The sequence below is a fragment of the Pteropus medius genome, unplaced genomic scaffold (assembly GCF_902729225.1).
Source record: "Pteropus medius unplaced genomic scaffold, Ma_sr-lr_union100, whole genome shotgun sequence".
NCBI lineage: Eukaryota > Metazoa > Chordata > Mammalia > Chiroptera > Pteropodidae > Pteropus > Pteropus medius.
In genome coordinates, this window is record NW_024354500.1 from 30,803,511 (window position 1) to 30,830,182 (window position 26,672).

At 37.5% G+C, this 26,672-nt stretch overlaps 1 protein-coding gene across 1 annotated transcript in view; it reads right to left on the bottom strand.

Moving 5' to 3' along the window:
* LRRC1 (leucine rich repeat containing 1) overlaps positions 1-26,672 on the bottom strand; it is a 116,079-nt gene that overhangs the window by 35,574 nt on the left and 53,833 nt on the right. Inside the window, exons 3-4 of the mRNA XM_039853315.1 lie at positions 10,255-10,333; positions 6,801-6,890 (exon numbers count right to left, since the gene is read on the bottom strand). Coding sequence (XP_039709249.1) covers positions 6,801-6,890; positions 10,255-10,333 — 169 coding nt within the window. The remainder of the gene's footprint in view (positions 1-6,800; positions 6,891-10,254; positions 10,334-26,672) is intronic.

Below are 26,672 nucleotides of genomic sequence, written 5' to 3' on the forward strand. Positions count from 1 at the left end.
TCAATGAATTGTTTTAGCACTCTCGTTATAATAATTTAACTACAAATACAAGGGTCTATTTTTGAATTTTCAATTCTATTCCATTGATCTGTATGCCTATCCTTATGCTAGTACCACACAGTCTTGATTATTGTAGCATTGTAGTTAAGTTTGAAATGTGAAAGTGTGAGTCCTCCAACTTTGCTCTTCCTCCTTAACACTGCTTTGGCTATTCTGGGTCTCCTATATTTCCATATCAATTCTATTCGTCAAATCCTGCAAAAAAAGCCAGTTAGGATTTTAATGGAATGGAATTCAATCTTTAATCAATCTGGGAAGTATTTTACTATCTTACAATATTAAGTCTTCCGAGCCATAAACAAAAGATGTTTCTCCATTTATTTAGGTCTTAACTTTTTTCAACAATGTTTTATAATTTACAGTGTATGTATTAAACATCATTTCTGTTAAATTTATTCCTATTTTATTCATTTCGATGCTTCATAAATGGGATTGTTTTAATTTCTTTTCTGAATTGTTCAATGCTACTTTACAGAAACAACTAATTTTTGCACATTAATCTTATAGCCTATAATCTTGCTAAATTCATATATTAGTTCTAATAGTTATTGTGGCTTCCTTAGTATTCTCCCTATAAGATCATGTCCATTTGTAGGCTAACTCATTTTTTTAAAAGTAAAAACTACAGTGTGCAATTTACTTGAGTAGAAATTGATACAACTGATCTCAAGAAAAATATTTTTCAGTATTAAAATGCTCTTTTGAAAGACAAATTCATTCATACATTGTACCAATATTTAAAAACTCCTTAAAGCAAAATTATCCTTCTTGGCTTTATCGGTGAGATCATCCAAGTGTTTTTAGTGATAAGTATATTATAAAGTCACTGTCCAAGGGACAGTTTTCAAGGGCATCTCTGAAACATCGATTTTATTCAGACACTTCTCCAAAAGCTGATCCAGACCTGGAATTAGACTGTCTAAGACCTAAGTGAATGCTTCCCTTTGGCTCGACTGCTGCCTTCCCATGTTAGCTGACATCCTCAGGGATATATAAAGTCATTTACTTCATTTTACCTCAACTTTTTCTAAAAGAGATTTAATGAGACCTTTTAAAAAGTTTCATGAAATGAAATATTAGGGACATGGAAGAGAGGAAGAAACTAATGTGCTCACTGTGAGGCATCATGCAGTGAAGAAAATGCAGCTTCTTCTATGAAGAAGCTAAGTTTAAATCCCAGCTCCACCATCCGCCAGTGACACAAACCTGGGTAGATTATTTATCCTCATTTTACTAAGCTAATAAAGCTCAGGATGGTTAATGCTAACCTTATGAGTGCAGGTGTTGTAATGAGACATGTGTGCGTCTAACAGAGCACTCACCCCACTGTAAATGCCAGCAACACCTCTCCCCCCAACTCCTTACATCCTTTCACCAAGTGGATATTAACATAGCTCCTCCCTCTGATCACTGAAATTAGTTTTGAGCTTTCTGGCAACAAAAACAAAGGGAAGTGTGATAATGTCAGAACTGTTATGAAAAGAAAGAAGTTTAACAGTTCTTACGGCGAGGTATTTTTTTCCTTAAAAATACATATTTTTAAAATCTCTCCCTAATATTTCTTATATTGAGGAAATTAAGCAATACTGATAGGCAACAATTATTCTTCATCAGAATGTTTGAAAACAATTAAAGCAGGTGTTTTTTTTGGTAGATGTTTCTGTATATCGACTTTTTACACAGCCTGAGTATACAATAGTAAGACGAAAAAAGTGACAGTGTAGGAATAAGCTAATGTGGTCTTAGTACGAAGCTTCCAGAACCTAATTGGATTACCTATGATGGCAGGGTGAAAGCTAGCAGGGTAGGAGGTAATGCTGTGTGCCTTGTCACACATATATGTTCAGTATGTCAGAGAAACACCAGGTTCAGTACAAACAGAGTTTTACAACCGATATCCCCACCATTTCAGGGGACAAGGTGATCGAGGTATGCACACTAAGTACACACACAATTAAACACTAAAGAACTAGACTTCTGTGTACAAAGGACTAAATTGCTTATTGTATGGGAAGTAAAGGGTGAGGTCAAGGAACCTGCGAACCTGAGATCTATTTCATCTCTTCCAATCATTGGAGAAGGCTTGACAAAAAAGGTAGATTTTTTTTTTTCAGTCATTAAGTAAGAAAAATTCTCAGCCAGTTTGAAAAAAAGAAGTTGGTAAAAAATTTTAAGGTTCACTTTCATGAAAGGCTTTGAAAGTGTGGTATCTATATCACAGTAAAACCTTCACATCATGTGCTGCTACAAGAACTATCAAGCATCTGAAACAGTGGTCTCCAAACTTAACTTGAAAAATATTTGCAGCAGACTTTTTAAAGCAGATATTATATGCAACATCAGTACAAAAAAATTTAAAAGCTAATAATAGAGCTGTGCTGATGCAAACAGAATCAGCAGGGACCACCCACCAGATCACTGGTTCACATGCTCCGCTACGCCCAGGAGGCACTTCAGCAGGATCCCTGGGGCCCAACAAAGAAGAGTTTGAGAACCACTAGTGGCTCTGGAGCTTAACTGACTCCCAAACATGCTATTCTAGAATGGTGGTTCCCCACACATTTAAGAGTATGACCTTCATACTCTTATATTCTGAATATATAAATCCTTTTATTTATTTTTAAAATATATAAATGTACTATGTACCAATATATTGTACACATTATAAATTATAGTCAAAAAATGTTAAATAGATAAAACAAAAAAAAAGTTTTTAAAATATTTTATTCAAGATCCAAAAATCTTTTTGACTCATTAGTGAGAGCAATAGGACTGAAAATACTGTACTATGTATTAAATCTTTTTTGTTTTAAATTTGGAGATAAAACAATTGTTTCTAAATTGTTTCTGATACTTGCTTTAATGGCTATAATAGATGAAAAAGATACTTCACAAAGTTGCACTGATCCAAAAGAACTGCATCATCACCTGCATTTATTAAATCATCGTACTAATTTTTTAAAAATTTCCTCCAATTATGGAAAGGTCTTTGCCGGAATACAGCTGATAAACTACCTTCTTCCTTGATGTCATTCACTTGTTCATGAAGTCTAATGAGAAGGTGTTATATTTTTGTATTTTTAACAAAAGGTTTAAAAATTCCACTAAAGTTGAGTTAGTTTCTTAGCTTTAAATATCACCTTTACTTTGAAGGTCTAAGGTGCTGATATGCCATTAGAGAAAAGGGTCAGCAAATTTGGGACACTTTTAGTAAAAGAAAAACATGTGATTCTGCATGACGGTAGGCAGTATTCCTCTGTGTGGTTCAAAATATTTCATAATCATTCCTCATCTCATTACAAAGTATTATACAGATTCTATTATTTGAGATACTTGCTTTATCAAGTGACCATACTCATGGTTGCCTGGTGTGTAGCTAGTACAAGATGTGAACGCAACACTTTTTAGTGCCCTGAAAGCACAACAACCAGTGCAACCTTCCAGTACACACCCAAGTATTCATAATAGTATGTGTGCACTCAAGTATTCAAGATAGTGACATGTGTGGCTATTTTGCACTGAGGCATCCAGGGAAGCTGCAGCAAGCCTACAGGAGCACCACAGAATATTTTACATCTGAAAGAGACACAGCAATACTCAAAGTCTGTCAGACACCATGAAAACTACTAGCTCAAGTAATTCAATTTTACATTATCTAGCACTACATCCCTTTTAAGGACATCTTATCTTTGCAAGTTGGGTTTTCAGTGATTGCTGTGATAAAAGGTAGTACCAGGTGAAAAATCAATATAGAAAAGGAAAAGAGGTAGTTTAAAAAGCTGAGTAGTGGTCAACAGGTACCCACATCCCATAGTAAACTGGGGATACTTAAGAATGAAATAAAAATATTTATTCTTTCAATTTGTGTGTGTTACTTTTTTCAAACAGCTACGTGGTTGTTAGAACAAAAATAATTACCATCAAGTTGTTTAGCCCTAACTACTTAATAAATCAAACTACTAGGTATCTCTAGGGACAGTAAGGAAAAGTTATTAAGCCCTTAAAGGTCTTAGGAACTGTCTTATGGTGATGGTGGGGTTAGTAGTGCGAACACATGGGACTGGGACCAGGAGAGCTGTACTCCAGTCCCAACTCCGCCATCAATTCTGAAACACTCTTCAGATTAACTGACTGTGGGCAAATCAAACACACGATGGGACAGATGCTGGCAGGTGTCCCAGCTTCAAGGTGCTGCAAGTGTGTCCTACCTAAAGGTTTGGCTCTCTTCTCCAGGCTGGACATTCTTTGCCCATCCTGAGGGTACCAGAGTGTCTGAGATATCCACAGCTTTCCTGATTAATGCTACCTACTCTGCTAGAAGCCAAAAGGCCCACACTGAGACTCATTTGATCAAATGAGCAGGGTCAATTTTTGCAAAAACTCCACTTCAGAATCCACAAAGAACAGTAAGTATCAATCATTCAAGTAGCCATTTCATGTCTTTTCGAATTTTTTAGAATATCAAATATTTGCACCTTATTTACAAAACCATACTATCTGTTAAAAAGTTGTTTTGCTACTAAATATGTGGTTAAATATTCTAAAGAAAAACTATTTGGAAATCCTTTGGGAAACTGAAGAATCTTTTCTAAGAGGGAAGTTAAGTTTCAAATAATAATTTGCTTAAATGTAATATACTTATGCATATATAAGATTTCCTCAACAATTCACCATTTCAATTTTCAAGTATCTTTTCAGCATGGTCTAGAACACTAGAGGTGTCTAATCTTCTCCAAAGAGAAGTCCGTTCTTTGTTTCTACTAAGTGCAAACAGGCTGTTGCTTTTGCATGCATACATCTTCAATCCAGCAGGTAGAAGTCATGGAATCTCTTGCTATAACAAAAATTATTAATCACTATGAAGAGGAAACTCTCTAGTTCCTTTAATTCCACAAATTAACCTAATAAGAATTAGTTATAGTCTTATTAGTATATTCTTACTTCCTGGGTTATTATTTACTAGTGTTCAAGCTCAAAGTGGCATTATTTTACAATCGGTATACATAAGGCCGTAATAGTCATACAAGCTGATTAAATCAAAACATACCCAAAACCCACTATCCTTATTATTGATAGAAAATGAAGATACATGAAAAATCCTGAACATTGACAAAAATAGGTACAGATATTAACAGAGAAGATAAAATAAAAAAATATTGTAATTTGTTGTAAAATGATTGTTAAATAACATTTCCAGTGAAACAAAACAGTAGGGAGTAAGAGGGGCAATCTGATTTAATGAAAACACATTTTCTCTCAAAACATTAAAACTTTTTAAAAAGAAATGAACCACGGGATGAAAAGGGCAGTGATTAGTTGAGAAAGAATGGGAGGAAGGGTACAAGGGAATTATATTCCAGAGACCCGGAGGAGCAAGAGGAAGACAGCATCAGTTTAGGTATTTAAATGATTATTACATTAATTAAAAGCATATAAAACCTGACACAGCAAAAATGAAGTGTAAGTGCATGAAATCCACAGTAAAACACTGTTGTTTCCTCTGCAATTGATACCATAAATTCAGAGTGAGCTGGAGGCTTCTTGTCCCCTTCCTCTCCTAAGAGCTAAAGGGCACAATTCTTAATCAGCAAGTTTACTGACATAATGGTAAAAAATCAGTGTGCACCTCAGAAAAAACATGGACTTGCTGACTGAAACATAGCCAGTTGTGTTCTGCCTACACAGGAGAGAAATGAGGGGGCAATGTTGACAGTTAAAAACTTCTGGAGATCTCTGGAAGGAGAAACTTTGCAGAATAGACAGTGTATCTATCAGATACACCGTAGGTCTGAAAAGCAAGTGTCTGTTTTGTCTTAGAACTTAGGCAGAACAGGTAAACACAAGGGAAACCCTTTATGATACCAGTGAACACAGGCCCAGGAGGTTAGCCCAGCCTCCCTGGGCTTTTAGGTGGTGAAACATGAGGCGCCGGTCTGATTTAAGCCACCGTATGTCTTGGAGGTATGAAAAAGATCTGCTAATTCAATTAATTAATCTCTGAGAACGCATAACAGAACCATTTATTCACCAACATATATTTCAAAGGATTTTATTTCTTGCCATCTCTGTCCTCCCAGATTTATAAGTCAGCAACATGGAAATGTGCCCATCCCATTCCACCCCTCTCCCAATTCCGTGCCTGCTCTCCAAACACACCATCCTTCCTCCCTATTCTCAAGTCTACTGCGCACAAACACTGGCAGACACAGCTGTTATTTTCAGGTCAGGTCCTCTAAGTTTTCAGTGGAGTCCTTCATTGGTTCTCTTCTCTAGCATGGTTTAAAATTACTAAGAGTGGTTATTTACTAACCACCTGTATAACACACGCTATTTTGCTTAAATTAAATACTTTGGAATCCATCAGTTTAAAGAGAACTTCCAAACAAATTAGGTTTTTTACCAGTAACAAGTAGTGACATCCTTCTTTTAATTAATTTATTTTTTTATGGTGACACTGGTTAACGAAAACCAGTAAGTTTCAGCTGTATACTTTAATGGTAAGGCATATATAATATTGACGCTGTGTGTTCGCAACATCTTTTTTAACCATTAAAATTTAGAGGCTATTGCATGTAAAGACTCAGGAGTCTAGTTATGATCTTTCTTGAGGGTGCTACTGACGATTGAGTAAACAGCCTTCTGAGTAGAAAAATAAGAGCCATACAAGGACAGAAGGATGGAGCAGATGATATATATGCCCTTTCCCCCCTGATATATACAAACCTGACATGAAAACTTACTTGCCAATATTTTCAGGTAGGGACTGCAATGAGATGTCATTTACAGAAAGACATGTCAAGTTCTGTAACTCAGGAAAGCTTTCTGGTAACCTAAAATGAAAAGATATATTGTTAACTGAAAAATAAAAGTACATACATAGTGTATACGAAAGATAATTATAATGATTTCTTGTATATGCTAATTGAAATAACTCCCTAAAACTACATTATATATAGCATGTTTGCCTTGTCTTCCTATATATCATACACTTATAAAGAGAAAAACCCAAAGATTTGGTCTACCTAGAAGTACAGGGGTATGATTAATACTTGTTGATAGGGTGATCCAAAAATAATTAAAGAGGAGAAATATGCAAGTTCTAAGAATAAAGGGGGAAAAAATGTTGAGATAATACTTAGTGCTCTGTGAAAGAAAATGACAGTCGCTGCAGCTAAAAGTGCCTAAGAGTGAAAATATTTCATTGATTAGCAGAAAATAGAGAAATTTTAGCCCATAAGATTATAATAAAACAAGACAGCTGCTCAATAAATTTTTTCTTCCTACATAATACCCAGAGCAAAGCTATAGATTACTTAGAATTGATCAGCTGACAGTCAATTGCTACTTTCTTAATATTTTTTTAATTTGACGTAACATGCCAATCACTTGAGATAATTATATGTTTCACTATATTCTACACAAAGACTTTTTTTATACTTCCCTTAAACTACTGAATAGCAAATTTTCAAAATAAATTATTTAAAAACTTACAAAGAAAGTTTATTTTCAGTATTTCTATGGTTACCAGTATTTAAGGAAGAAAAAAAAAAATAACCAAAGGCAAAAAGATCTCACTGCATCTGAAATGTTGAAGGTCCTTATAAATCTGCTAATATAAACAACAGAACACATAACTCATTTTTGGGCTGGTCGGGAGAGGACTTCTTCTTTTAATAATAGTCTCTATAGTCTTCCATTTCTTCCCTTTTTCCGAGTTCCTTTTTAAAAAAAACAAATCCTAAGGTACTGTTTGACATTTAATATTGATAATTCCAAACTTCAAAACAAAATCCAGGCCCTGAAAGATGACAATATTAATGAGAATTTTCATAATCATTGACATATACTCTTAGTAATGGTTTTCACAAAGGTAAAACCTCTTCCATAGGGTAATAGAGGTAAATTTTATTTATAATTAAAAAGATGCAACTTATCTTTTCTGCCTGTTTTTACTGGAAAGTATATATCATTTTATAATTTTAAAACTGGCTAAAATTATCTTAAATATTTTTAAAAATGTATTTTTAAATGGCCAATTTGCTTTATACTGGCTTTTAACATTAGGAGCCAAACTAGTATGAAGTGTTGAGGAAGCACACACTTCATGTTAGGAGAAAGGAATCCCAGTCTGATGCTGCTCAGAGGCAGCATGATCTGGAAAGGTCATTTAACTTGTTTGAGCTTCAGTTTCTTCAGTCATAAAATAAGTAGGCCAAGCTAAATAATTTTTAAGGTCCTTTCAACTCATAGATATTGTCTTAATTCTTAAAACAGTGCACCTGCCAAGTTAAAAAGGATTTACTTTAAGAAACCTGCCAAATATGAAGCCAGGTAAAACCCAGCAAATCCTCATATAATGTGGGTGTGTTCTAGGTGAGAGAGTTTCGAGACGATGGTAAAATCATACGTTGGCAGACATTATAAAAAGAAAACTAAAGAAGTGAAAAAGGGGATTAAGCAACTGAATGGTTAAAAAAAACTCATAGGCAACGTAATGACTATTTCCCGGCTAACTCTACTAGCCGCCTTAAGGATAAACAGCTTAGTTGAGTTCAACATTTACTGAGTGCTTACTCCATTCCAGAAATTATAGTAGGGCTGGAGATACAACAATAAATAATAGAGGAATACAAGTTAACAGTCTAGTTGAGGAGTTTTGGTCAAAGCAATAACTTAAATGTAAATTTCAAGTGTTATGAAATAAGTATGCACAGAGTACGAGAGAAGACCAGAGGAGGAGGGGACCATGGGGATTAATCGAGACATGTGATGCTAGAGCTGTACCTTAAAAAAGAGTGAAAAGAGTTGGCATCATCGAAGAGGGGGAGATGTGAAATGAACGACCTACGAGCACCTTATTACAGCAGAGTATGACATCTGACACAGGCAACTGAGGGCAATGAAGGTGGAAAGACAGACCAAAGTCGAATAGGGGGTGTGTGAGGCTTGCATTGCACATCAAGCAGCTTACACTTCATCTTAGAGGAAAAGGAGCTACTGAAAAGCTTGAAGGACAACTGTATGAAAGATGGTTAAGAAAGTGCATAGACTTGAGGATCGTAGTGAGTTAGAAAGCTATTGAGTTGAAGATTACTAGATCACTATTTTTGTCATTAACCACTAAAATTCAAGAGAAAAGGAATATTTTTAAAAACATATTTACTTCTTGAGAATAAGCAAATATGAAAAAAAACAAAATTAAACAGGGTATTCCTCCAGCACTTCATACCCAAGAAGCCCCAAGCAATTTTGAAATGGGTGAGATGAATCCTAAATTTTAATTTAGTCTTTATTTTCTTATATTTTAAAAAAAAAGGTAGTGAAAAGGGAAGAGAAGGGAAGAGTATCTTTCTCCTGATGTTGTTCACATAGTCTTAAAAATTTTAGAAATGGATCTACCTGGCCCAGAGAAACTTCTGGAACACACTCTCTCTAGTGCTGTCTATGCATTGCTGTGTGGGCATACAGAAGCTTGGAAGGTAGTGGTCAGTGGGCCCAAGATTGAGCTGGGAACCACAGGGAGGGGCTCACAATAATACCATTCAGCTATGCCCAGGCAGCGTGTAGTGTCATACTAGGAAGGGCAAAGCTGGACTCGGCAGTAAAACAGTGACAAGTGACTTTATTTAGAGAGATAAACCCAAAGCAATCCTCACAGCTATTGCCAAAGTAAGGAAATAATCATGTCAGTGGAGGGTTTTTTTTATTTGTTTTTTGTTTTTTAAAAGAAGAGTTAGAGGAAAGAAGAGATGTTAAATATGTTTCATTCTTGGAGTGGAAGAAACATCTCTAATAAGACTTCTCCTTGGATAATTATGGGGTAAGCTCTATGGGAGTTGAGAACTCAGTCTTATCCCACAAGATAAGATGCATCAATAAGGGAATTATAAACTACCCCAATTCTTCATATTGCTTCAGAAATGCACTCGTCACTCCTGTATTGTATAGTCCATTGTACCTCTCCTCTTATCCCTTAATAACATCTTTTTAATGTTCTATCAATAGCACAGTGTGCCTTTCAATTGTACAGTGCTACTTATAAATAAATATCTGTGAAGGTCAACCATCCTTGATAAAGACAGCAATTTATATATGTACCTTCAGGATGGGTGACCTGGTTGGGTTCCTTGCTTGGTTCTCAACAACAACAAAATATCCTGAGTACACAGACAGAAAAACAAGCAGAAAGTTTACCTTGTCAGTGGGTTTCCACTGAAGTCTGCTATCTGTAGTGCTTTACAGAATGAGATGCTTTCTGGAATTTCAGGAATATCTGTAGGAGGAAAAAAAAAAAAAGTCTAGCATTTACCACCATTGTCAAGTTTTCATCGTCCTCAAAATGGACCACAGTCACAGAGAATAAATGGAAATCACAACCTCTATTCAAATGTGGCATGGATTTCTAAAGCGTTTTTCTATATCTTATATTTGCTTTCCTAATAGAAGACAATGTGCTCTTAACAGAAGCCCATTAAAGGAAAATATTCAAAACAACAACAAATACCAAGTCCCATCACCCTATCCAAAGTCACTGATTCTCATTAGGCTTTTTTCCCTTTATGTTTTCATATGGCTATCTCGGTACAAAGGAGTCCAAAGAATGCACTTTTAAATTATAGATTTTCTTCCAGTTATAAACATAACAATTTGGAAAATACAGAGAAGTCCCAAAAAAAACAAAAACAAAAAAACAAAAACAAAAAAACACAAAATACAAAACCCACCAACAATCTCATCACCCAGAGATAATGTTTTATTCTGATGTGTTTTTTTCATTGTGTTGTCATTCTCATTCGCGCGTGCGTGCTCGCTCTCGCTCTCACTCTCTCTCTCTCACACATACAGTGTGTACAAATTCTATTTCAAAATATGAGGTTCATGCTGATCAGAGTTTTTCCACTTTACATTACTTTACAAACTTTTTCCAAATCATTATTTTTCCAAATAGTTTGCTATTCTTAAGAGCAGAAGATCCAGCCCATTGAACATATTTTCATACTTCATTTAATCAATCCCCCGTTGTTGGACATTTAGGTTGTTTTTAGTTCCTGATGTTATAATTATATTTTGTCCATTTCTGATTATTTCTTTAGGCTAAGCTCCCAGAAGTGTAATTACTGCGTCAAAGTCATTAACATCTCCATAGCACTTGATAAATACCGTTAAATTGCTTCACAGGGGGGCAAATTATACATGTTTATACTTCCATCAGCCAGTACAAAGTGCCCAATTCAACATCTCTCCCTCTCCTCTCTTTCTCTTAGATTAGAAAAACTGTCAGAGTTATTGGTAAAACATTCTGGCAACATTTTGTTTTATATTCTTTTTATTACTGCTGAAGCTGGATATTTCCCCCATGTTCACTGGCAACAAAAGATTGTGATTTTGAAACAATCAAAATTGTTTTCTTAAATTCCTCTTTCTCTTTGTACAAAAGCTGAGGTTATAGCTTTTAGGGCTTGAAAAGGTTAGTTTATAACATTTAATTTCAAGAATACATTTATTTTGGGCACGTTAACATTAAGAAGGGCTAAAATAGAAAAGGTTCTCTTGGTCCCATGCTGTTTCTTCCACAAGTTCAACAAATGCAAGCTGAGCCAAAACATACCTAATATTTCTAAATTGGGGGTGGCAGTGAGAAGGAAAAAACAAAGGAAAAAATGAATGCCCTGGTCCAACAACCTCAAAGTAATCAGAAACTACATAAAAGCTTTTAGTTCACATTTAGACTTGTGGTGACATTCTCCTCACACTATTCTCTGCCTTGCATGATCATATAAGGTAGTGAAGAACAAACACTAGTTTCATAAATATTATATATATGTGTGTATATGTATGTATGTATGTGTATGCATGTATGTATGTATGTGTGTGTATATGTGCGTGTGTGTGTATCTTACACACATAAAATATCTTGTCCACAGTTGAGTCTGGAATGGATTAAGACATGCAAACATCTGTGAGCCCTGAGGTCCAAATATAGTGGTAGACCCTTTACATATATTACCTTATTTAATCTCGATATAAATTATTTTAATTTATAAATAACTATAAAATGGACATTAAAGCTCAGAAAGATGAAGTGGTGTGCCCATTATTTTAGGCCTATTTCACACTGATGTTATGGCATTGTAATGCTTAAAAATGAATGAACGTACATGAACCCATTACAGGATTAGCACTGCTGTCTACCCAGGAAATTGAGGCGATGACATGCCACACTTTGCCTTGGTCTGAAGGGTTCTGGTTGGCCTGTGCACTCCATGACAGTCCGTCTTCTGCCACTACTTCGGGTCTTCATGAGCAGTTTTTATAAGACTGAGAAGAGAGGTGCAAGTGCTGCACCTATCACCTCACAAGTACCAAAAAAGTTCAAGGAGGACACTAAAATACAAGTTTTAGAGCAGCTTGCTGCTCTATTCAAGAAAAAGAGCAAGGAAGCAGAAAAAGAAGATAGGCGTGTCGATTAGGTAGAAGTCTTTAATATCTCTCAGAGCATCAGAAACATCACTGAAACTTGGGAAGATGGGCCTACCAAGGAAAGAGGTGAATAGTGGCTCTAAGAAACTTTGGTTGTGGCTGGTCTGGAGTTTGCAGATCTGAGGATAACAGAGGCAACTGCCAGAGAACACTCAATCCAGACAGAGCTGATCAAGAGGTTTGGTTTATAGGAAAGGAAGGAAATCCCTCCTTAGGCTAACCTAATAGTATATATAGAAGAAGGAGCAGATCAGTAAATAGAAGATAGGTCTCCTGACCAAAGACCATTTCTTTCCACCATATGCATGTTCCTAACTTAACTAAAAAGAATGCATTTGCCTGGAAAAATAAGAGCTTTAGACAATGAAGGTAACTGTATGGTTTGAAGAGTCCTAATTACTGGTTTGCCTTAGGTTACTAAGGATATCAGAATAGAAAACTGAGGAAGGGGAATATCTACCTACCCTTGAAGACCCAGCTAAAATGTCACATCCTTGGGCACACTTTCCTTAGTCCCCAAGATTAGGTTGGATTCTCCTGTTCTCAAGTTCCTCGGGTTTCACCTTTGTGAGATCTGCTACACTTTTAATTAATAGCTATTTGGTGACAGTTAATCTCCCTTACTAACCTCCAAGCTCATTTGGAAAAATGACCATATTGTTCTTATCTCTGGCTATTTCCCCAAAGTTGACACAGTATTTTAAGTCATGAAATACTCTTAGAAGATAGGTATTATCTTCATTTTACCAGTAAGAAAACTGCTTAGTCCCAGGTCTCTTACAAGAAAGAGATAGTATAAAGCTTGTAGGCTACTGGCAGCTGAAATCCCCATTAATTGATTTCCAAATGTTTTGCTCAGGACAAATTGAGGATTAAGACTAAATATATAAACGCGCGCACGCACACACATACACACACAACGCCTTCTCGATGAGGCCTAAGCTGACTACCTACTTCATTTTAAAAAATTGTAATTTGAATCCTTTTTCCTGCACTTTCTCTCTTACCACTTAACATCCAATTTCCAAATCCTTCTCATATTCTTTATTTTTCTGAGCCGTCTTTTCCTGTCCACTCCAATTATCATCAACCAATTTTAGGCCCCAATCATCTGGATATCGTTATCCTGAAAAATGGATCATTGATAAATATATATATATATATATATATACACACACACACACACACATATATATACACACACATATATATATATCTTATGATATATATATCATATATCATGAGGAACTAAGGCACCAAATATATCATATCTTATGATATATATATATATCATATATCATGAGGAACTAAGGCACCAAATATATATATATATAGTGTGTATATATATATATATATATATATATATATATATCTCTATCATATCTAAAGTGCTACAGAAGCTCAGAGAAGGGACAAAACTAAACAAAGGACACTTACGCTTTAAAACCAAATAAATAAGAGCAGAGGAGAAGCATAGGCATGAATGTGACACTGGATGCAAAGTGAGGAAAAAGGTGCGCCCTGAGGAATGACAGTATAGTTTGCCTGAGCTTTAAGATGTCAGTATGGGAGTATCTGGGGAGAAGGCTAGAAAGATCTCAATAGCAGATTACCAAAACCCAAGTTGAGCTGTTTACACTGAATTTAACAGACAAGGAGTTTCCTTCTCTATAAAAAAGGAGATAATCATACCTCTGGCTTAGGGGTCATCGTAAGAATAAAGGAGAGTAGTACAAATTAAAGCACATGGCACACTCTATTTGACCTCTTTTGTTAATATTGGGTGAGGGAGCACTAGAGAGGACCACTGTTTTCCATTCAAGGCCAAATAATTTAAAGAAGAGTAGCGTTATTAATAGAGATGAGAGGATTTAGAGGCTTTTGCTGTTGTATTAATTATAATAACATAATAAATATATATAACATATAACATATAGTAAATTATATGCTATATATTATATCATAAATTATAATTATACAATGATTAAGCCCTGAATAAGTACCTATTTACATATAAACATTAGAAATAATTTATATTTTCATCTAGTTATTAAGGGTTGTACCCCAAAACATCTACGTGCTAACATTCAGCTTATTTCAAGCTTCTACATAAGGTGAAAAAAAAATTTTTTAATCATAATTTTCATTAATTAAAACTGGTTTTGTCTCAAGTATGTCCAAGAATAAAAGCATAAAATTCGTATTTACAAAATGTCTGAGAATGATTGTAAAATTAAGTAATCTTTTCCCTATAACTTTCTTAAGATAGCCTTTAATTTAGACCCACTCTAAGCTATCATTATTTCTGAATCAGAATTGCTTTGAATTAGGGAGACACAGTTGTACTACAAAAATAAAAGTACCAAATCAGTAGTTTACCAATATAACCATTATTACAGCCAGTATCCCAGAAAGAGATAGATAATCGGCCCTAAACTACATCAGTGCAAAACTCTTTTTCACCACCACCAGTTAGAGGACAACTAGCCCAAAGCCTTCTGAGATACAATGTAGCTTTCACTACAGATACTGTCATTCAAAAAGTAATTTAAAAGAATAACATTCCCTGCCCTTCCTGGCACTCATTTCTTGGCATCCATGTTTAATAAACACATCAAGCTGAAATTCCACCCTCCTTTACCCCTACCCCTGCAAAGTAACACAAAGGCTTGGTTTACATTCTTTTATAGGGAATCAGGGCTATCTTCTTCCTTTGTGCCCAGAATTCTCCAAGTGGACCACGCCCGTTCCTCAAAAGCTATCATCATTTTAGGGCCACTACTATAATGGAGACAGACTGGACGAAGTGACCTCTCGGGTTCTTCTAAGTATGTGTGGGTTCAGAAACTTCTGGGGCACTTCCTTTCATGCAAGACTGTGCACAGCCAGCCTGCTTCATGTAGGATCATAGCACAATAAATCCTTCCCAAATAAATTAACTACTCACTGGCATTTATTCTTATTCTTTATAAAGAGTTATCTCTTCTCGTGGGTTCAAGATCTATCTGATATTAACACGTTATAACAGTAGGTTCTCTCCATTGAGAGTACCATGAAATGCTAAGAAAACAAGCCTTACATATTTTTGTGGCTATTCTCTAAGATTAACTAATTAATAGTGCTTGAAAATAGAAAGATAAAGGTGACTAGAAATGCTTAAAGAAAGTAAATTATTACCTCCAGCTATTAATTTGCCTTTTTGTAAAACCGCAAAGAATAATAACATTTTAAACCTTAGGACATATTATATGGACAGTTAGTAAGTTGAAATTTTATTATTACAAACAGGGCAAGAGCTATGTAAATAATCATTTACACTTATTGCGTCAGCACTACTATCCCCACAGCAAGGTAACTGTGCTAGTTTAATCAGTACAAGGTGCTAACAAGGTCAAGGGCCTGGACGCAGTCCAAGCGTAGGCTACTCTCCTTCTCTTGATTCCAGTCTCATTGCACTCTGAGGACCCTTTAAGTTAAGATTTGATTAAAAAAAAAAAAGACAGACAACAGCTGAGCCTTACTGAGCATGTACTAAAGGTCAGGTGTAATTCTAAGCACTTACCACAAATTAACTCATTTAAATCTTCACAGGTCTAAGAAAGTTACCATTATTTCCATTCTCTGAATGAGGAACTAAGGCACCAAATGGTAAGGGCCTAGCCAAGTTTACAAGCTACTAAATGAGAGGGCCAGGATTTGAACCTAGGCCTTCTCACCCCAGGGTCTGCGCTATTCGCCATAAAGTTATGTTGTCTCTAAAAATAATGAGTGAGGTCAAGAGAAACCAGAAAACTCAACACAAGTGCTCTACTACTGCTACAAACCACAGACATATGCCATTTGTGAAAGACAAGGATAAGGCCATCCCTCAATCTTCAGAAGTTCAGTGGAAGGGAGCCAAGGGGAAGGTACACCATCCCATCCGACCTCTTGCAACATATTTAAACTTTTTCTTTACCTAAGTCTTATGATTAAACAAAGCCAAACTAATACTTTATGTCCAAGAAAACATACTGAAAATATCAAAGTAACAAAGAAGAAACTTTAAAGTTTAATTCTGTGGTGTGGCTAATCTTTACCAATTTTGGATTACGGCTTAGTATAGAAATTAAGTATAGTATTTGATTAAGTACATAATATGAAAACATTTCATAATTATTTCTTGCTTAATGTAGTTCCTACAAAAGAAGAGAAAGAAAGTAATTAGTACTACCAACAAACAGGCAATATGGTGTCATAAAATTTCAATTAAATCTTCCCTGAATCCCCTCAAATAGATTGGGCCTCACATGGTGCCCAATAGTTAGTTCTTTAAAGCACTTTGCTCAAAGGCATATAAAATTTACTATAGAAATTTACTCAGTACCTTGCTTCCCCACTAGATGTATCCTCTCTACCAGCTCAGGGATCAGATCTATATTGTTCCTCAATGTCTCCCCAGTATTTACCACAGTGCAGGCCCTTAGCAGGCATTTAGCGATACTTACAAATTGCTCTGGACTGGAATCAGAAGATAGATTCCAAGCTAGCATCCTCACTTAACTTAGGTAAACTTCAACTGCTCTGAGCCTCCATTTGCTCGTAAAAGGGATGTTTGAGTTCTCACTGTCTCATCAACCAGGGCTATTGAGAGATAGAATGAGATAATGTACATGATAACTCAGTAAAGCACACAAATGCAAAGGACTAAAAGAGAGCAGAGGAAGGCAACCCCTCCCCACATTGGTACAGACTGGTTTTGTTGAGTGTGGGTCACTTTTTATATCAACACATAGAGTTTGGGGCATATGCTTCCCTGCCCTCTTCACATCCCCAATATTTATTCAGACCAGAGGGAAAAAAATATCATCAAGAACTCTGTCAGTATAGAAAGAACTGAGTCTTTAAGTCTCTTGTTATTAGCATCCAATCTTAGACAAAGAAATGTATCTTTGTCTAAGCACCTCAGTGCCACATCAGTGACGTTAAACCAAATCAAAGACAAACAAAAAATAATATAGCTTAAACAAATGGTATCAACACAAAGAAAGCCACCTCACTACCTGTCCTGAAAAGAGATCCAGGGACAGAGAATGACTCAAACAGGAATCCAGCAATTTTCAAGTGTGCACATGGGTATCAGACTGCTAACCGACCCTAAACTCGGCATCGACATTCAATAAATTGCTTCAAGACTTGTTCAAAATGAACAATTTCCCAATTAGAGTTTAATTACATTTGTGTTTCTGGTCTATAAAGAGAAAATGTTTAAGAAATGACCTACAAGAAAGCCCACTTGGGTTTTCCTTCTTATGGAAACTATCAACATTTATATTGAGCACCTTCTATATTTAATGATGTTAAAATGCTGTGGAGTGATACAAGAGTAAAATACAAGATTATAAAGAACTTGGTCCTCCTCCTATCTTGCACTGTCCCTTCCTATTAGAGAAAAATTAACTTAGTAGATTAATATCCTTGCCCACACACTGAATTCTCCAAATGCTACAGCAACTCCTGGTAAGAAATTGTGCACCAAGGTCACCCTGGCCAATGCTGAGCTGACTCTTAGGCTTTAGCTGGCCGCCACGGTATCAAGAGTACATACACACACATACACACACCCTCCTTTCAACCAGATAGACACTTTATATTTTTTTAGCACCATACTTCTACTCTTGATGAAGATTTGAAACTGCTACCTGACTGTCTATTGCTCAGAGAAGACTCTTGAAATTAATCAACTGACAACTGTTGTCAATGTTACCTTAAACACAAGTGGAAAGTCGTAGGCACTGAGAAAATAGCAGGGGAAAAACTTGCAAACTTGGATCAAGAAAAGTGTCAGGCATGGCTCTGAAACACTCCCCTCCAAGCCCTGTTATACCACTTGACGATGGACTGTAAATAAGAAGAGCTGTCATTTTTGAGGGCCTATTATGTACCAGGTATTGCAACTGACATTTTGCAACCATCATCTCTAATTTTTACAACAAATACTGAGATAGTAGTAGTCCCACTAACAGATGCAGAAGCAGTGTCGGAAACATTAACTAAATTCTCCAAGGCCACTCTGCTGACATGTGGAAGAGCACGGCTATGAATTTCCAGTCCATCTGCTTCATGGTCATGGAAGACTGTGAAGTAACTGTTGAAGATCTGAAGAGTCAGATACCACTAGCTCCAAATTTGCTGGAATAAGAGATACCAAAGGAAATGCATATGAGACAGAGGAGGTAGAAACACAAGCCTGAGGTTGTGAGATATCACTTGACAGTCATTTTATAGAGATGGGTTGGAGGAGTCGTCTGAGGGGAGAAGAAGCAAGTGAATCTCCTGTTATGAGGACAGGAGGTACCCAACAGGCAGAGAGGAAGAGAACTGTGAGAGCGGAGCCAAGAAGACAAGGGAGCAAAGAGTGTCACTGAGAAGGCGGGGCAACGTGGCAACCAACAGGTAAGGAAGATGTGGACTTCACCATTGGGAACGTGTTGTCATCTTTGAGAGAAAACAGAGAGATTTGCAGGGAAGCCAAACCCCAAACGTTGAGAAGCCAGTGGATAACAGGAGCTGCCAAATTCTGAGACACAGTATTCATGGCTGGCAAGATGAGGAAAATGGAAAGAAGGTGATACAGCTTTCTGATCATGAAGCCTAATTTACTTATTTACGAGAACTGTTGTTTAATCAGAGATTATATCCTGACTAGTAGGTTAAAATCTTTGTCTTTTACTAAATGATAGTGAGAGTCTTTCTTATCAAAATAGTTGGCAATTCTGTGTCACAATCTCATTAAAAAAATTAAACTGCTTGCTCCATAAACCTAAAAGCCTGAGAACCTGAGCTAGAGTATGCCTTCAAAATGTCTGGCAATTAGAGGGAGAAAAAGGGGATTTATAACTTGAGAAGAACAAGGTCATTGTGTTTGGGTTTGACTTGTTGGTTTGGAATATCTGCAGAGTGACTGGAGGAGTTAGAAGCGAGATCGAAGAAAGCTGTGAAAATTCATTCCCATCTTCACAGAAAGAAACAAGGAGGGTAGCACACAGTGTGAGGGAAAGACTGGAGAGTGAAGACTTCAGAACCCTGGCTATAAGGAAGGGACAGAGAGGAGCCTGGGACCAGCAGGCTGCAGGTGATGTAAGAAAGCTCATAAATTGAGAACAGGCTCATGGGATGAGATGCCCCAATCTACAGCAGAGGTGAATGACAAAATCCAGTCTTAAGAAGGAAACGAGTGCCATAATATGAAACATTCCCAACAAAAAAATGAACACCGCATCTACCAGACAATGTGGCATGGAGGGAGGGAGAAAGGGATAACAGGAGGGTCATTCTGGCATGGAATGTAGGATCCCATTATGTGTAAAAACCATGAATAGAGATCTGGCCAGAGACAGAATTCAAATGTTACAAGGAAGAAGCAGTGAACAGAATGAGCACATAAAAAGAGATGCTGACAGACTGTAGTAAAGTACTGAATGTTGTGACTTTGGGCACACTCAGTACATCACATCACTTCATTTAGAATTATTTACTACTCGGGTAAAACAAGGTCCTTGTGTGCCAAACAGGCTGGCTGATTAACACAGTTTGAATGCTATGCTCCTGGCTGCCTGACTCAATCCTGCTTAAAAATATCTGGGATTGTCAAACAAGACTAAATATGAATGCATGATCCAAGTCTGCATTTGCTGCCACAGCTGTTCCTCTGGGTGTACAGGGGAAAAAAAATAGCTAAATGGAGATTTTTTTCAAAGGCATCATCCTATTTATCATATTATTCCAACCACCAGACTTACCCAGGAGGTAGCCAACCTTGGAGACAGAGGCATAATTCCTGCCTGAGTAGCCTTTCCAGTGTTTGTGAAGGGAGGTGGGCACAGACATGATACAGAGCAGAAAGGCTAACGTGGGTCTCTCTTCCTGGTGCAGGATGGATGACAGGACAGAGAGACCCTTTGTCCAAGTTTTATTTTAGAGTCTTGGCACCTGTGCTAGCAAAATGCTTTCCCAGTTCAGAAGGCTTTCACCTAATTCTAGCCACAATTACCAAAATAACCTTTACGCCTCAGCTTTTCCTCCCCAGCAGAGTTGGCTAAATAAACACAAACATGCCTTGAGGTACAAAATACTGATTCACCGGAAAAGAAAAAAAGTGAAAAATAACAGAATACTAAATGTTAGGTTCCATGTGGAAAAATGGGAAGGGAGGAAAAATGTGGACAGTTTGTCATTCTTTTTACTTACCCTCCTCTTCAAACAAAATATATATGATTCTGAATAATGTCTACTTAAATCACAAGATAACGGCAACTAAATACCAAAAACTAAAAAGCAATGTTTGTCTTCATCAGCTACTTCAACATTCACTCAAAACTACAGCTCATTTTAATTACACCCATATAATATGGACAAAATTACAACTACTGGTATTTATGCATCAAAATCCTCTAGGAAAAGGAAGACTTCCAATGGAGTAATGCTCTGATCCGAAATTAATTCTTCAACTCTTCTCCAAGTCTCCTCCCCCTTCCCTGGACCACAAGAAATCTTTCCTTCCTCTGAACTGCCAATCAGCCCCTGGAGGCAGGCCCACTCCTTTGCATGAATTCTATGGGCCTGATTCCGTGCTGTCTTGTGTTACCTTTTATGTATACTACATCTTTCCAAACAGAATCTCAGATTCTTGTCAGCTGGGATAAACATCCTACTAACTCAGTGTTCACTTCTCACACCTCCACACCATGCAGTGTTTGTCGACTAACGGACTCAACCACAGGATGGAATGAGTCATTTAGATTCCTAAAAGCACTCTCTGGGTAAAGCACAGAATAGGGGGTGCAGGCCAGAAGTGAACAATATAGTTCTCCAGAAGTGCAGGGAGAAGCCATTCGGCACAGATAAACTAGCTAGAACACTGATTCTCAGTAATCCTCACCAGCTTTTTCCAATGCTCATCCCTAAACCAGGTCTAACAAAACCACTGAGTATCCCAGAGAATACAGGGGAATCATCTAGAGCACTTACTTGATGAAAAAGTCTGGCCACACTCCTGGCAACTGATTCACCAGGTCTAGGGTCCAGAGACAGAAGCTGCATTTTCACCCAGAATTCCTGGAGATTCAGATAAAGAGGATCTTAAGGCTGCCTCTGAGAAACACTGAGGCATTTAACTAAATTGGTTCTCAGCCCTGACTGCATATCAGAATCACCTGGGTCCATCATCATTTGCGATTCCAAAAAGCCTGGGCAGTAGTCTTTTAACTACCTCAGGTGAATCTGATCTGTAGCCAGGTTAAGAACCCCTGTTGATGAGGCCCTGGCCATTTTATTGTGGTATCTGACAATTACTCATAGCTCCCATCCACAATTTACCTCCATAATAAAGCTATTTCTGCTCTTAGATCGAAGCAGAGCCAACACTTAAAGGCTGCGGGCTCTGAGGGCTTTGTTAGAACTGCTTGAAGTGGGAGGGAGGCAGAGTAGCAATGTAACAAGGGAAAGCTGTTTTGTTGTTTAGTTGAAGATGATGAAAAGAGGGAGGGAAAGAAGTGAGAAAAAGATGAAAAGGGGGACTGTCTGAATCTAATTTAACTGCCTCCTTCCCATTTTTAAAGAAAGTCAATGCTTTATGCAATCCCTCTATCTGTAATACAAGTATACTTTTCAAAAGTAACCCTTAAAAAATACTTTAAACTAGGAAACAGAGTGCAAAAGGTATTCTAAAAAGAGCTCAAAACATGTTTATCTTATTCAGAGGTCCTGTAGAAAAAGAGCTTAAGAATTTAAAAATAATGAGTTGTCAAATGACAGATGAAAAACTATGACATTTATAATCTTTTAACTTCTTAAAAAGAAACACAACAGAACTTATATACTAAAATTGGTATTATCCCCTTAAAATATTCATCATATGAAGCATGCATATATATTCTTCTAGTATTGCAATTGGATTAATGTTTTGCAGCTCTTTCTTAGAATTATGAATATTTCTCGTAACTCAATGTTTTGAAAAAATCTTGCAGAACCAATGCTGTTTCTATGAATTATAAAAAATTCAAGACTGGGAACTAGTATAAAATATACTCTGTTTCAGCTGCATCTCACTGTGAAGATGATATATTATGGCAAGTTTGGTTCTATTTCCATTTCCTAAAGCAATCCACACAGGCCCCCATCCGAGTTTAGGGCAAAAACCAAGAGAGCTTTTGCTGAGGGGTGATCCAGATGATTGTAACAGATGCTTGAATTTTGAACTAGACAAAAGTCATTTTCTGTACTTAAGCCATTATTCCATGGATTTCATTGAAGATGTGAAAGGTTAGACTTTCAAAACATCCTTTTGACCTAAATAGTGTTTACAATCCCTGTCAGAAGCTGTTTAGGTTCTATTAGGTTCTTATATGAGTAGCTCCTAGCTCCAATTCTAACTTACATGAGTTTTCCTGGAGATAAAAATGCAGACTCTGGGATCCTCATCTGCATATTCTAATTGCACAGTCCTTGAGTCAGGTGGAAATATGCAATTTTAACAAAGATTCTTATATGGGCAGTCTCAGAGCCCACCAGGAGAAACAGTGCTCTAAGTACAGGCAGAAAGACCATGATCCAAAGTCTAAATCTCTAGGTAAAAAGAATTGTTGCTCTCACTTTACTTCAAGGCCGCTTTTCCTGTGGTCTCATGATCAGCAGGGCATTCTGATTTGCTAAATTTGGTCATGTTTTTCTCCATCCTCCCTTTTAAATTACATATATGGTTTTGCCCACAGCATTTCGAACCCCTCTGGGAGGAGATGGTAGCTTGTCATCTCTTGGATAGGATTCTTCCCTCTGCTTTACCTGTGATTAACATCCCAGATCTGACATGCAGAGAATGCACAGTAAAAGTTTCCAGATTGTCAAACTTAATGTAGAAGTTTCAATGTGCTTCTTTTAAAGAACATAAAATGCATTATAAATATCAAACCTTATAATTCCATGGAGGCCTGTCATGTCTGATTTATTCCCTGCCAGTCATTAACTTTATTCACATAATTCAAGAAATCTGCATCTCTAGGCTGGATAAAGGGCTGCAGACCTTACATCCTATTCTGTAACACAAAACCATCCATATAAGTGCTCCTACAAATCAAAAAGTCACAAAAATGGGTGCTCTCCTCTTGTATCCAGTTTCTCTCTGAAGTTACAATGGAAGGGATGAAAGCAACAGTCACAAGGGCAAAGCCTAAGGGATCACCCTATTCATTCATTTATTCACTTATCCAATTATTTAAGCAATTAATATTTAATGGACCCTGATTATTTGTTCCAAGCTATGTGGTAGAAGGTAAGGAGACAAAAGTGAATGAGAGGCACTGTCCTTGCCCACTATGATCTCATAATCCAGTGGAGAAGACAGGTATCATAAAAATAAGCCCAGTACAGCGTGAAACCCAACACTGGAAACCTCAGCAAGGGTGGGGAGAGTCTGGAAGTGGGAAGGGCAAGTTGTTGACTTTTCTTGCCTCCATGATTTTTTATAATGACCATATACTGCTTTTATAATTTAAAAAAAAAAATCACATGATGAAATAAACTTGGAAACACAATAGGTAAAAGCAATTATCAAAGCAACTTAGAAGGAGGGAACATTATGTCTGTGGTCCTCAACATTTAACATGGAATAACCAGGCTTAAAACATCCAGAGTCCACTGTGGTCCCAATCATAGCTGATGACCAGACCCCAGAAAAAGAATATTGGTGACCGGTTACCACCACCTTCTGCCTTTTGGGTCTGCTTCAGTATGACAGCAGCGATGCCTGGAATGCTCATTCCCACACCAGCCACTGATTAAACACATATACATTATGACCAGAGAGTTATGAAATTCCTCCATTAATTATATCATAGTTAGCTTTTCAGGACATATACCACCATCATCATAATAGCTCACATCCCATAGAACTGGCAGATCCAGCAGGAAACGGTGATCGCTGCTGTTTCCTCCGGGAAGTGGTGATTGCTGATGTTTTTCAAGCATTCCTCTGATCTCTCAAAGAGAGTCTGGGGAATAGCATAAAACAACAAGCACTGTGTGCTGTAAACCACTTCTGACATTGCTTTTGCTGTCACAGATGACCTCTCACATGCCAAATCCAATGGAAACTTTTCAGTCATATTTACTGACCATTCCACCCCAATGCACACTGCAGTCTTCCTGGACGTGCTTCCCTGCTTTTGGTTCCATGGTCAGGCTCTCGTGATTCTTCTGTTTCTCTACCTGTTCCTTCTCAGTCTCTCTCTTTTCAGGTTTCTTTTCATCGGTCTTCTCTCCAAGGTCTTGCCTTTCTACAGCCTGAAGAGTTTTATCCATGACAACTTCATTCATTAATCTGCAAGTTTTAATTCTAGGCCATGGGATCAATATAGCCTCTATGATATTTAACATGATAACACTGCTCTGCCATTCTCTTGCCTGGTTTTTTCTACAATACCAGTTAACACTCTGACAAATCCTCCTGCGAAGGGACTTTTTTCCTCTGCTTTCCCTTAAATGATGGTATGCTGCATACTAATTTACCCTTCCAACTCCATATCCTCTCATTCTCCTTCAGTGATCTCATTCATATCCGTAGCTTCGGCATTCACCTACACATGGATTACTCTAAAAACTTTATCTCCTGCTAAATTTCTCCCCTAAGCCTTGGACTCTTATATTCGGCTACCTACTGAACATCTCCATTTAGATATCCCAAAAGCATCTTACCTTCCGCATGCCCACAAATAAACTCATCTTTCCCCCTCAGACCTGATCTTTTCTTCGGTGTCTCTATCTCTCCTGTGGTGGTAGGTGGGAGTTTATCCCAGACCCAGACCTCTCACTCGCCCTCTCCACATCCATCAAGCTTCCCACTTGTCACCCTCATGCCTTGTCCGGAATCTTTCTCCTGCTCCCCTCTCCAGGCCTTCCACCCTCAACGTGGATGCCTGGCCTACTGCATGCTGCTCTCAATCAACTCCATGCTCTCTGCTAGTGCCAAATCATATGTGAGCCACTCCCTTGCTGGAAACCCTTTCCTGGCTCCCCACAGCTTTCAAGAAAACATTCCTTAGACGAGCACATAGTCCCTTCATGATCTCACTGCCATCTACCTCTCTAGCTTCCTCTCTCACCACACATACCAGTAATATCTTGTATTCCCCAAGTTTATCATACTTGTATTCCCCAAGTTCATTTCAAACCTTCAGATACACAGTCATGCTATTTCATCTTTCCAGAAATGTCCTTCCTGCATGTCTTTGTCTCTACCTGCTCCTTGTTCCTCAGGGCTTAAGTAAATGTCATCTTTCCCAGGAAGCCTTCTAAATACTCCTCCTTTCCCCAAAAATGATCAAGACATACTCACCCCACCTCCCAGCCTCCTCCAGGCATACTTCTGAGACAGGACTTTCCACACTGTTGTGTCATCACAGATGAATTTGGTCCTTCTATCCTTGTACCCTAAATTCCTCGAGAGCTATCACTAAACTGACTTGCTATCTCTGGTTCCTAGCATGGAACTCAAATACCTGGTGCTGGTTAAGTATTCAAGAAATGAATACAACTCATTCTAAAACCTGTCCCTGTTCCTGTGTCCCTTATCTCAGTGAAATATACACTCTAGCCAAGACTTCGCTAGTGCTTTGCTGTGCTTTTCATAATGACATATGCTGTCTTCACTTAGAACATTTCTTTTAACTTATTTCTTCCCATTTGGCTCCCAAAGAAGGTCAGAAAAGTTGCTAGCACAGCAAAGAGGGCAGTAGGAAAGGGTTCTCCAGAAGACAAAAGTATCTGCTCAGAAAATGCTAGTGACTTACTGGGAGGAGATCTCTTTGCCATGATCCAGTTGGTCATTAGCCGACTAGTCCATGACAAAAACCAAAGGCAGGGAGGGACCCTGATATAGCAGGAGCTGTCTTTTCTAGAGGCATAGGGCAAGTGGGAAATTCGTGGAGCAAAGGTGCTCCTTGTGATTATGACAGCACATTCCCAAGGCATCTGATTCAACTTGCGGCTAACTTCAAAGTGGCCTAGGTAACTGCCATGCTGTGTCCTGTCAGTTCCCAGCCAGTTAGACCATAATGCAGATAGCGCCATCCATTCAGATGAGGAAGCGAGGAATGCCA